The 13,068-nt window shown below is 35.1% G+C and overlaps 1 protein-coding gene across 10 annotated transcripts in view; it reads right to left on the reverse strand.

Annotated features, from left to right (window-relative positions):
- Positions 1 to 13,068, reverse strand: part of PTPRD (protein tyrosine phosphatase receptor type D) — a 366,746-nt gene that overhangs the window by 68,589 nt on the left and 285,089 nt on the right. For 7 of the 10 annotated variants that reach the window (XM_065046079.1, XM_065046080.1, XM_065046082.1 and 4 more), the window contains one exon: positions 6,290 to 6,387. In XM_065046079.1, the coding sequence (XP_064902151.1) occupies positions 6,290 to 6,387 (98 nt within the window). Of the gene's footprint in view, positions 1 to 6,289; positions 6,388 to 8,439; positions 8,560 to 13,068 lie in introns of all 10 variants that reach the window. The other 3 variants (XM_065046078.1, XM_065046083.1, XM_065046087.1) reach the window with 1 other exon arrangement.

Consider the following 13,068-nt stretch of genomic DNA (forward strand, 5'->3'; position numbering starts at 1 on the left):
CCAACTGGAATTATGTTTTCTTTTTAAAGCAGAGGTTTTCACATTGCACTGCAAAGGCTGCCATTTCTAAGAGAAATGCGGGGACAAAACCACATTTTTTACATAACTAAATCTTATTTGGAACTCAAATATATGTTTCTATTCTGTCCTAAAAACAGTTAAAAGTGCACAGATGAGACATTTCCTCTTGACTCTCGAGGGAAAGTGAAGCAACTGTTCACAGGCATCTAGAAACACAACTAAGGGTTTTGCCAAACTCCTCTCCAGAACAAAGACAGGTCAATATTCCTTTAACTAAATGAGATCATTTACAACTTGATTCTAATGGAATCGAACAAGCTATATTTAATATAACTGAAGTATACTGAAGGAGGAAAACCATTTGAAAATGCCTTTGAACGAGAGTCTCTATTCTATAAAATGCTGTAAAAAGCTTGACTTTTTAAGAACCAGCCCTACTGTTTTGCATTTCTTTGCCTCCAGTGTAAAGTGTAATCTGTTTATTCCCCATCTGCAATTAAAATCCTTTGTCCATGATATCATAACCACTCGTAGTGGAAATAATTTTCTATTGAGAACAGAGGATTACATGCAACTTCAGGTACAAAATAAACATCAGGATCAGAAGAATACTTGAGTAATGAAACACCCGGCTTAGCTTAAATATTTTTGTGATTAAAGTATCTTATTGTTTTGGCTTATATAATATATGAAATACAGCAGCTTTTAAACACTAAACTTTGTAATTGTCTCTTATGAGACACTGCTGCTGCTTTAAATTTTCAATATGTTTTTAGAGCACAGTCAACATTTATTTTTTTAATAAGGGAGTAAACAAGTGAAATTCTTCATTGATTCCTCTGTTTCCCTCCATAAAGCCCATAAAAGTATCGCAAAGGCCCCACAAAACTCATTTTTACCTATAACGACCTACATAGTCTGTCATTGAATAGTTTTTCTTGCTAGAAGAAGTAGACTACTTTTCTTTTCCTACACATATTACTGCTTTTGGTTGGGCAAAATAAAACTGACGTTAGAGTATTTGAGTATTTAAACAGTCTCTGTGGAATCCTTATGCAAAATAGCATTAGGAATCAGTCCAAAACCTATAATGCTAATATGATAACACCAGATTTCTTTTATCTGAATATTCTTTTAATTATATAAGCATAAACAAATGCTGTTTTCCCAAGGAAGCATTCACAGCTCAAAGGAAGGAGATAATACGTTACTATAAATCTTGACTATTGCCACTTCGGATTCATGCATTATGTCTTTTAAAATCTCTATCATAACTATTCTGCGGCTTGGATAGCATCCTAGGTAGAACTAAGCACCAAACAAACTAGGTGAATGAAACAGCATATGTGCTATTAATAAGAAGACAAACAACTTTTCATTGTTCACCGACTACACTAATTGTTTCTCAATAAATGGAGCACATCTTGTGAAAGTAAAGTTACAGAATACCAATAAATGCTGTTTGTAATATGAGAAAATAGGAAACTTGCACAGATAAAGAATAAAAAAACAATTTTTTTCTGAGAAGAAATTGATTTTTGTATATGACTCACTACTATATATAATGATTTGGTGGCTAGGTGCAGCTGCTTCTTTGGTATGGATTCATTCATTAGGTTACCTGTTCTTTGTGGACTTCTAAAGCGTTTTATATAAATATTAAGTTTTATATGTGCTTCTACTACATAAATTTTACTGTGTTTTAGTGTCCAGTGTTTATCTTATTGCAGCTTAAGGTACAAAAAACATAAATGTACTATATTCTGTACATTGTCTTCTTATCACAAACCCTACCCACTGATACTGAAAAGCTACAATAAAACTTTCAATAGTACCACAGTGTGGCACACAGTAAAAATTCATTTTTTTCCAATACTCATAATTAAAGCAAAAGACTGGCTGTAATTTACAGTGAGATGCCTGATGAGGGAAAATACTTCTTGTAACGTCAGCTAAACAGTGCACACACACACACACACTGTAAATCATACAATTACACATATAAAAGTATGACTACAGATCCCAGATAATAAATATAAAACTATTTTACAGAAGACTCAGGAATTTACTTTGGAGGAACAGATTTTCTGTTCTATGTTATAAGAGGAAATGACTTTCCAAATACATCTAGTGTATTGTGTATAATAGGCAGAAAATAACTGTTCTGATTCAGTTTATCCCCATGACCACTTTTTATTGTTAAATTCTGAAGCTTGAGTCAAAAAGGAGATATGATATAAAGGTTAGTTTCTTATGAATATGGCTTTCTGCTTAGCAGCTGTCAAGTCCATATGGAGCCTTGCATTACATAAAAATCCCACTGAAACTGCCAAAGTCAGCAAAAACTCTAATAATCAGCTGGGGTCAAGAACCTTGTTTTTAAATTAGAGAATACAAAAGAAATGTGACATAAAGGATATGTCATGTTAACAAGGTAAACCGACATTTTGCTAAAGGTTGGGGATTGCAAAGATAATAATAATTAATGAAGGATCATGAAAAATTTATTTTGAAGTAGAAATGAACTTCACTGAGAAGAGGACATACCACTACCTATCTCCTTTTATCACATCATAGCCATGAAGCAGTTGTGGTTTTTTCCTTTTTTTTTTTTTTTTTTTTAAAGTTTTCCCTGAGAATATATAGTTTATATTATGCATATTGCTACTTACTGTATTGCAATACCTAGTTTCCCAACTTTCCACATTACCCTGGGCATTCCATTTAGAAAGGCAGTTCAGAGGGATGCAGTTTGGGCTTATTATTTCAATAATAGCAATTTCAGATTCTTTCTCAACTAGATTTCCCACGGTATGAAAAAGAACGTATTATTAGAAAAAAAAACCCAAAGACCAACAAAAACCCAAAACAAACACCAAAAAAAATCCCATTTTGGAAGCTTTGTGCCAGATGAATGGAGAACAGTAGGTTGATCTTGGGATTATTTGAAGAAAGCAATCCTGTCTTCTCTCATGGTCTAGGTCTACAAAGAAGTTTTCCTTCACCTTCTCTAGAAGGGTGCAAGGGAGTTTAGGAGGTTTGTTAGAAAATAATGCCAGAGGGTATAAAACAGCAGAGGAGACAGCACACAGATGTGTGCCTTCTGTGAGAGCACTTTTTTTCTCTTTTGGAAGTAGTGAAGAGATGGGACAGTTTTTGTCTGTCTGTCTGAAGAGAAAGTGGGAACAGCCAAGGAAGTGCCACTCTTTAGAATGGAGAAAATCAAACTTTTATACAATTTTGATCAAAAGGCAGTGGATGGAACAGGAGTAAGGATGGAACTGAAGCAAATATTCAAATACTTCTGAAGAGCTAAAAAGGGTGCATAAAACAGGAAAATATGTGTTTGAGTTGTGAAACAAGTAATTCTTTTGAAATGGCAATCAAAGTAGGGTGTGCTAAAAAAAATAATTAGAACATCCTTTTGAAATGGAGCTAACCTTCTGAAAGAAATTGTACAAGCTGGAGAAGAAGTCAGTGTTCATCAGGAAACTGTACATATATATTTTATTTCATAGTATGGCAAAGTTGTCATAACAGTTGTTGTACACTATCAGTCTATTTTTTTAAGAATTTCATCTATGCAATGTAAGAAATTCCATAAAAAGTAAAATTAAATAATGGAATGCCAAGGAGAAATGGGAATTATGAAAAAAAAATCATCAGTGGTAAGTGATGAAAAATGTTTGTTTCTCCAAATGGGAATTAACTGGAGGACTTTATTACTATCAAGAAAGGTCAGTGGTTTCCTACTGCATGTTACACCTTTAACTCTAGAAGATGAAAAATATCCATTTTTCCTTCTGTGTCACCAGTTCAGACGTAATCTGAAGTGATAATAACTGAACTGTTACCATCTGTACTGTACCCATTTCTGACTTGGAATCGGATCGGTGCTTTTTAGGGACATTAGTGAGCACTGCTGCTGAAAGAGAAGGTCCCAATCCCTGACCACAAATGTTCCCACCAGCTCCCTTCTGCTGGCATTAGAGCTCATGCAGCCATGTGGTGAGCTAGTTCAGGGAATTGATCCAACTGAAAACAGCAAAGAAAAATAAAACAATTAGTTTTCAGCTGAATCTGTTTCCTGAGATAATCCTTGAACAGCTGCACATGCGCTAGTGCCAGGAGTGGCACATGAGAGACAACAGGAATGGACTGCCAAGACAGGGAGATGACTTACAGTGATTATCAAACTGCAGCCTTAGTCCACTGCCTAGACTAGACCATGAAATCAAATAGCAGTTCTTTTCACTAATTCTGTTTCAAAATGGATGAACCTTGGAGTAGATGAAAATGAAGGGGGATCTCTAAAGCTGAAATTTCAAAGATAAATATTGAAACCCCTTGGACAAAGCAATATGAATGAAGCTTGATGTTGGGCCACAGTTGCCCACATTTTAGTCTTGAATGTCTAATCACTTGGCCCTATATGGTATGCTTTATTTAGAAAAAAAAAAAAAAAGTTAAAACTTTTTACACAGATTCATAACAAGTTCTGGAGGGACAGATACTAAGAACTTAATGATTTAATGAATCTACACAATGCTGGCAAACGCTAAGCTTAAGATTACATTCTCAAGATGATTTTAATGATTTAAATAATGAAGGAAATATAAAACACCAAAACTTGTAAGTAGGTTATATTACAGCATAAGAACTATGTCATCTCCCCCATGTGTTCAAGACATAGCAAAGGTGTATTGTTTGCTTTTATGAAAGTTAAACTACATTATTTGTCTTATAATTATGATTTTTATTTATTAAATGGAATTTCTCACACAGATATTCTAAGGAATTTGCCCATAGTAAAACTGGAAATCATTGTCAAATTCATACCAAACATTCTTCTATAGTGAACATTGTGTCATATAAATTACCCTGCTTCTTCATATGCTACAGTTTTCATACTTAAGAACACAGGATTTACACACAGAAATGAGAGAAGACACTCCCACATTTTTTGTGATTGCAACAGTAAACAGCAGCCCTGAAACAGCAGCCCTGTGCTCTTCAAACACATCTATTTCCATCAATAGTTGAGACTATATTTTCCTTTTGACATCTAATGAGACCATTTTTTAGAGCAGTCTTATGGTCTTTCTGAACAGCATGTTCAATTAAATAACAAGCAATTGTAGTTCTCTATCATGGTAGCATTAATTTTTAAAATTTTCTGTCAAAAATTTTAAAATACATTGGGCATTTACAGGATCTCTGTACCATGCAGTCACATGTTACTATGGAATCCACCTGTGAAAATGTTCTTCATTTTTTTTTATTGTACTGTCAGCATTCGTATCAACCTACAAATGCAATGAATGTGCAGTCTCTAAAAAAATGAGAGTAACAGGGGTTTTTACTTTACCATGCTAACAAAGTCTTGGGGAGTTTTAAGCAAGGATTAGTGACACAACAGACTATAAAGGAAATACTGTGTCAGTGATCCCTGTGGGAGCTGTTAATTCTTGGATCACTGACATGACTGCCCATAGCTGGTCTAAAGAAGCATTCTTTTTCTGATGGTTCAGTGCATACTTACTCCACAGATTTTTGACATTGACCATATCAATACTGAAGAAACAGCTATAATTTGCTGTATTTAATGGATGGCTATTGAAGTGCCTTTAGCCACAAACTACTGACATGAGAGGCTGATACTTTCCACAGTACCAATGCCTGTCTCGGGAGGTATACTCCATGGATTACTGACAAGGTGGCTTGTAAATGATTACTCTCTTCCACTTCAATTCTTTCATGCTCTTAGACCATCATTCACAGATTACCAATCTGTTAGTATTGATAGGAGGAAAATACAACGTCTTGAAACTGTCAAATTAGGAAAGACACCAATCAATTGCAGATTCTTTTAATCCATGCAAAATTAACACAATGGATTAAAACTTCTTTGGAGCTTGTACTGTATGTGTCCTGTCAACATTACACATGAGATTTTAAAAATAATACAGGGATATTTTAACTGCAGAGTAGATGGATGTTTGTGTATACTAAAAAGAGTTAAGTGCTGCATAATTTACACAGTACTTCAAACATGTGTCCATAGATTCTGCGTGACACATGTGCTCATAAAGAGAGAATAGAATGTTACAAAGGAGCCACCTCACCAACAAAGAACATTTTTTATAGAGGTTTTAATATCATAAAAAAATGGTGCCATCAAGGTGGGTACATATGACATAGAAGTCTAAAAGAACAGAAAGCATGACATTTTAAAAAATTTGAGTAACAAGAAAGTGTGGAAAATTACCTCATACTCCTGCGAGAACTTCAAATTGTCATTTGCTTTCAGTCTCTCAATGTGATCGGCAAGTTCCAAGATAGGTATTGGGGGATGACTGGCCATACCTGTTGAACAAGAAACAAGAACAGAATTTAAACTAAACTACAGTGATGGCATCACTCTAGAATTTAGAAAATGCAGTAGTTAGAATGGCTAGAAATGTGTAAGTAGTAAAGATGTCATATGTGAGAGAAGCAGGCAAATAGTTTGGTTACTCAAAGCAGGACATGCTCTGGATAGATGAGCTCTGAAGCCAAATTAAAAGAAGTCACCAAGCATATTCCCAAAGCTAACATTCCTAGTGTAGAGGAAAGAGTTACTGTGATATGAGTCAATGAGGTTAGCTAGGCATGGAAAAATGAGACAGTTAGACCTGGTGTCGACCTCTGCTTTGAGTAATGACTCTTAACGTCATTTCAAACTCCTTCTCCTGCACTGCATGAAATGGAAACTCCATTGAATTAGATGAGGAAAGGTGAGCTGAGAAACAGACATAGAAAGAGCCCTAAAGGGGAAAGAATAGTGTTTTGACAGAAAACAAAGTGACTTATGCATAATCAAGAAAAACTAATTTGAAGAATGATGGTTACCAAGGTAACCGGAGACACCTGAACCTGCAAAGAAAATGGTAAAAAACCAAAGAAACCTCAAACCAACATAAAACTAACTTATAAAATAAACAATAAAAAATGAAATGGATAGTTTGAGGATTAATAATAATGCATCAAGGTCTAAAAGACTGATTACATATTCTGAATAAATTAGAAATACTTACATATTTTATGAAATTTTGAGGTGATTGACATTCACATGCAACCATGAATGACTAGAATAACATGCACCATTGCTTTTAGACAACAGTCACTGAAGACAACATTGGACATCAGACAATTAGAACTTCAAAAATGTTTTCACTAGTAGCAGATTGTAGAGGCAGGGGTTGTACAGTTTGGCTGGACACACATACTGACTGCACTAGTACCTTAAAATAAGCTTAATCTGAAACCCCATTTATCAAACCCCAAAAGTACCTACAATCTACTTCAGGTGTAAACATCTTTGTCCACTGATGAAGATACTGAGTGAAAAAGAAAAAGAGCTGGGAATCAGAGTTAGATATGGGTGTGGAAGGGAGTGTATGGACAGCATGGCAAAAGAAAGAAAAGATGTGGGGTCAACTAGAACGATCTGCCAGCTGAAGATTTGCCAGGCAAAAATTTGTGAAGGTTTGTTTCATGCTATTAGTCTTCATGACCCTTCTCCAAAATGCTTACATTCTTCTCTTCATGCTTTATACTATCACACCTAAAATAAAAGTGAATTTTCAATTGCTTGTAGGAAGAAATCAGAGCTGGCTAGAAAAATTAAGCTAGTGAACCCCAGGATCTCTTGAAATTACGAACGGAAAACAGTGATGACTCAAGGGGGCTCAAGCTGGAAGCCATGTTGCACAATGCAGTTTTCTTTGTCACCGTGAATTTCAAGAGCATGCCTAAGACAGTTATCTTGCATTTCCTGTAAATGTAGCTGAAAATGACCATGTGGTTACAACACAGTCACACTACAGGATGGTTTTTTGTTTGTTTGTTTGCTTGTTTTAAATTCTTGTTTTCTTTTTGATTCTTCAACATTTCAGGCATCATACTAGAGTCCAAAATAATGTCCAGCAGCACTGGCCCCAATTTTTCTGACCCTATAGATGTATATTTATATATTACCTTCATAGCACATCTGTGATGGTGATACACTATTTAAAACAGATATTAAAGCAAGCTGTTGGTCAAAAGCAAAGCAAAATATAAAGATATAATGGGAAGATTGCTTACAAATTTCAATTAACAAATTAGTCCATACGTACTAATTTATTCAAATGAGTTCTGGTTGTCTCCCATTTTCTTATAAATTTCACTTAATAGAACTTGGTTATTCTCAAAAGGACTGTGGGTGACAGTCATCTAATAATTACACTGATTGATCCAGATCAAGCACCCCTATGGAAAATATATGAGTGAAAAGGCACAAGAGAACTCTAGATTGATCCAGAAATGGAGGTGGACTGATGTACATCTAAAACAGCGCTTGAACAGAGAAAATAATAGAGACAAAGATGTTTAGACCTTTTCGAGCGAATCGTGGGAGAGAGTTATTATCATATAAGGACTGAGTGGTAGTTTGGCTAGAGAGGGAGGACACAGAGCCAATCAGGGAGGCGTAGGGGACTGAATTACTGCTCAAAGCTGAAAAAAGTAAAAGCCAATTGGAAATGGGAAACAAATTAGTAACAGCAGTAGACCATCATAATCAATCAATCTCATACATACAAGCACTTCAGACATGCACAAAACAGCATCTGGAAACTCAACTAAGGAGATGTCTAAAGGTCCAGTTACTCTACTGTAAACATAAAGGACATAAAACCCAAGAGAATGAGACTTCCTCATCACTTGATGAACTTGACTAAGTCACCAGCATCATGACCAAAAAGCTCAATAATTAGCTTACTGTGAAGGATTGAGTTTTTTTGAACATGCTGAATATCCATTCTTTTTTTAAACTGTTTTTGTTTATATGCTCCTCTATATGCCAATGACATTCCTAAGGGGAGATTTTGTATTAAACACTTTGTGTAAATGAAACTTGACAAAAAACTTTATTTTGTAAGGAAAAAAAAACCAACTACTTACAACTTCAGAAACTGGCATATTTTGACTGCATTTGACCCCCTTCTCCACGAGTCATTTTAGCCACTTACACTTGAATGTATTTTGTATATTTTCACCTTTTAAATATGTATGCTTTACTAAGATGATAAAAGTAGCTACTTTTTCAAAGAACTGCTGGAGGACTTTTTGTTATGTAATGAATATATGAATCATACCAAGCATCATAACAGAATATGCTATGAATGAACATTTTAAGATCTCATTATGTCTTATGCAAAAGCATGAGGCTCCCACTGAGCTGTGAGTTGCATGTGAACAGCAGGTGTAGAACTTGACTCAAAAAGCTACCCAAAAGACAGCTAAACACACTTTTTTTTGTGGGTGTGAATAAGAAAATACACTTATTTGCTGACACACCTCCATATCAATCATCATATGCTACGAAAACACAAGAAATTAAAGACAAAATACAGCTAAATTACAACAGATCCTGTGACATGCTAGAAAGTCAAAAGAAACACCATGACGAAAGCATGCTTTTAAACTTTATTTAAAATAAGAAAATAAAGACCCAAAACCAGTCAAAAACTCACTGAGGAAAACAAACAAAATCAAAACCCCAATGAAATCAAAACAAACAAAAAAAACACCACATGTGAACCACAGCTCAAACTGTATCCATAAGAAGCTTTTATGTCCAGATTTGGTAGAAAACTGCCAAATATGATTGATCTTATACAGCCTAATAGTAACCCCCTCACACGAATTAAATGAGAATGTATCGTTTAATTACAGTGTAGAATTATTTTCTGGTTAATCTGTGGTAAACATATGACTAAGGAACGTGGGATACCACATGTGCCACAATTTCAAGGAAAACCTGAGAGAGCAAGGTCAGAATTCATCTGCATATTAACAGACATTAAGCCTGTTAAGTATGCTCTTTTACTCCACTGAAACAAGTAGGTGTTTAGGCCTTGCCATTAATACATTAAATTAAGGACTTTTTTGTTGTCAGGCTTTAATAAGGGCTTTTAAAAACATTTAAGAAACCCACATTTATTTACAAATTTGGACCTGTAAATTGATATGCCCATAATAAACAAGAAGGAAGTTAGAAATTAAACAAAGTGGATACCTGCTAACATACAAATCACAAACCAGATAAACCGAAAATGTGACACATTATTTTCACAGAAACTTATTTAAGAAATGAATTGTATTTCAGGTCCACATTGAGTTAATACTCTGTGATTTTAAAAATGGATTTATCCTCATTTTTATTTAATAACACAGAATACCCTCCCACACATCAATCTATTTTGATTAAGATGTTGTCCCATTATAGAAAGCAGAAGGAATCAGTAATGGTGGTTACTATTACTGATACTTACCTTTATCAAAAAGGTAGAAAGGAATACATATTTAAAATTGGAACGTGGAAAAGGGGAAAAAAAAATGAAAGATTATCCTGATTCAGTAGGAATGTGGCATCCACGAAAATTTAGCAAAGATGCCTTTAGTATATTTTACCAAAAAAACCCCAACAAAGAACAAAACACAAACAATCTGTTACTTTAAAAGTTCTTTTTCATGCAGCTAGAGGTAAACCAGAGAGTGATCTTACATCCTGTGTACAAAGCTAAACTTAGAACTTTAGCTCTAGAGAAGTATGTAGTTCCGCAATAGCTATTCTAAATCAGTTACTAATGTGTAATTGTGTATTGCAAAATGAAGTCACTTCTATTTCAGAAGAATTTGTGTTCTTCAAAACTAGATTAATTATTGTGGAATGAAAGCAGTTTTGTTCTGTATCAAAGACCCAGCTCTACCAAGCAGCCTAAAGGGTTCTATAGCCTTATGGCAGAAGCCCTTGCTCTGAGCGAGGTGTAAAAGCTGTCTACACTGAGCCAAGGGGAGACCTAGTTTTCAGACCCTGATCTAAAATTGTTCACTACATGTTGCAAAACTATTGGCTAAAATCCAGAAAAAAAACCCACCACCAAAAACAACAAAAAAAACCCTCTTTTGAGGTACAGAACTTTCAACTGCATCTCCCATCTAAGCAGATTTTGATTGCCTCTACATTTGAAAGCAACCAAGTGGGATATCAGAGAAGTGCCATTTGCACTCTGAAGCCTATACGTCTTCCAGGTGCCTAAATCCTTTATGTCAGTCAACATACGAAAAGCTATCTGTAGGTTTGCTCACTGTGAGAAAGCTCTTCCAGTCTGGTTTTGCCATGGAGACAAACCACAGTACTTCAGCATTGTCACCGTTCTCAGGAACAGCAATTGTGTGGAAGGGAAGAAATTTTACGCTGTCTTATGAAGCAAGTAACTAAATCCAGACATCACTTTTTCCATTTTTGTTATTTGAAGCTTTTTCCTCTGGACCCCTTTTATCCTTTTTTCTGCCTTATCTTGGAAATAAGTTAGTGGAACTTCCTTAGAAACTCAGGGAATAAGTGTTTTGTAAGTACTTGTTTAGCTAATAGAAAAGCAGATTCTTTAATTCAGAGCTGTAATAATTCTATTTATTTTCCCTGTATTTCAAAGCATCTTATTTATTTCATAAGAGATAATGAGATAATTGTTTAATTGGCATCCAATTACAAAAATTACTTGTAAGTGTGACACATTTTATACTTAAATGAGGAAAAAATACAGTCACTTTTGAGGCATGATTCAATTTAGCTCTTTAGCTGACTGGCAGATTGAAGTCTTTGCCTGAGCCCTGGGTCTCTCATAACCCACTCAAACCACTTAACATCAGATATTTTCCTCTATGCAAAACTAGGCGTCCTCATTTGATGAAACCTTTTGTAAGGGCTTTATTATTATGCCTTCCTTACCTTTACTCTCCCATGTGACAAAGAGACTTCTAAAATTTGCACACCAGGTTAATGATTTTAATCCTGTATTTCCTACAAAACTTGTAGAATAGGAACAATGTGACTGACTTTTCCTCACCTACTCCAGCTCTGGAAGAATAACAGACTTATAAATGAAATCCTGTATGCTAGTGAAAGAGTTGGTATTTTCATGTTTACTCAAAGAAAGCTTGGCACAGCTGTGACCTACTCAGTGGCATATGGGCTTATCTAACAAATATACATTTTTTGATAACACATATGGACATGGGATCATGTTCTCAGATGCAGAACTCTGGGCTATTCCAAATGTCATGATAAAATGTCAAATTTATCTATGGAGTTACTTCATCAGGGACGAGCAAAGCCAGAAATGAAATTGATCCTTCCTGGACAAGGTAAGTTAGGAAACTCTCTGGGCAAGTACTAGATCAGTAAAAAATGAAGTTCCAATGTAATTTAAAATTTTCCAACACTTCTTCACATTATGGATTCACTATAAACTTTTTTTTTTCCCCTCCCACTGGAAGCAATTGGTGTGCCTGGAAAGTTTCAAGAAAACCATCAATGCATTCATAATCTACATAAATAAATAATTATAATAACAATGACGTCAAATCATCTATGCTGATGCAGTTGTACTGAATTGGCATACACTGATTATTAAAGTAGATTCACCACTCTGTCATTTATTTTATCTGCAGGCAATGTTCAGAAATTGTAATATCTTTCAGAGTAGATAGGGCCATTGAATGAGGGTGGCTGCAGATGTTATAGTAAAAGAAACCCAACACATAACCACATCAGTCCCAATCCCTTCTCTAGCTGCCTGCTTCTGCTACCTGGCAGAAAATAAAAAACACAGACCTGAGAGTGAAAGAAAAACAAAACTAACAAAACTGGTATCTTGAATGCACAGCCTTTCTGTAGTTTCTCTACATTTGCCTTGAAAAGATTAGTCTTGTGTGTTACTTAACAGTGTATTACTGTGTGGAGTTGGATAAACACTCCAGCAGGACCTAAATATCTAAGATAATTCAGCCACAATTTTAATGAAATGGTAGCCCTAACTGAAGTTAACGTGACTTAAGTGAGGTTCTGCATTTACTAGCACAAGAACTGTACCTTGACTTCACTGGGGCTAAGATTACATACTAGAACATGTTAATTAGCAAGTGTTACACAGCAGGACACTTCTCTGACACAGCAGG

This window comes from Columba livia, chromosome Z (assembly GCF_036013475.1).
Source record: "Columba livia isolate bColLiv1 breed racing homer chromosome Z, bColLiv1.pat.W.v2, whole genome shotgun sequence".
Lineage (NCBI taxonomy): Eukaryota > Metazoa > Chordata > Aves > Columbiformes > Columbidae > Columba > Columba livia.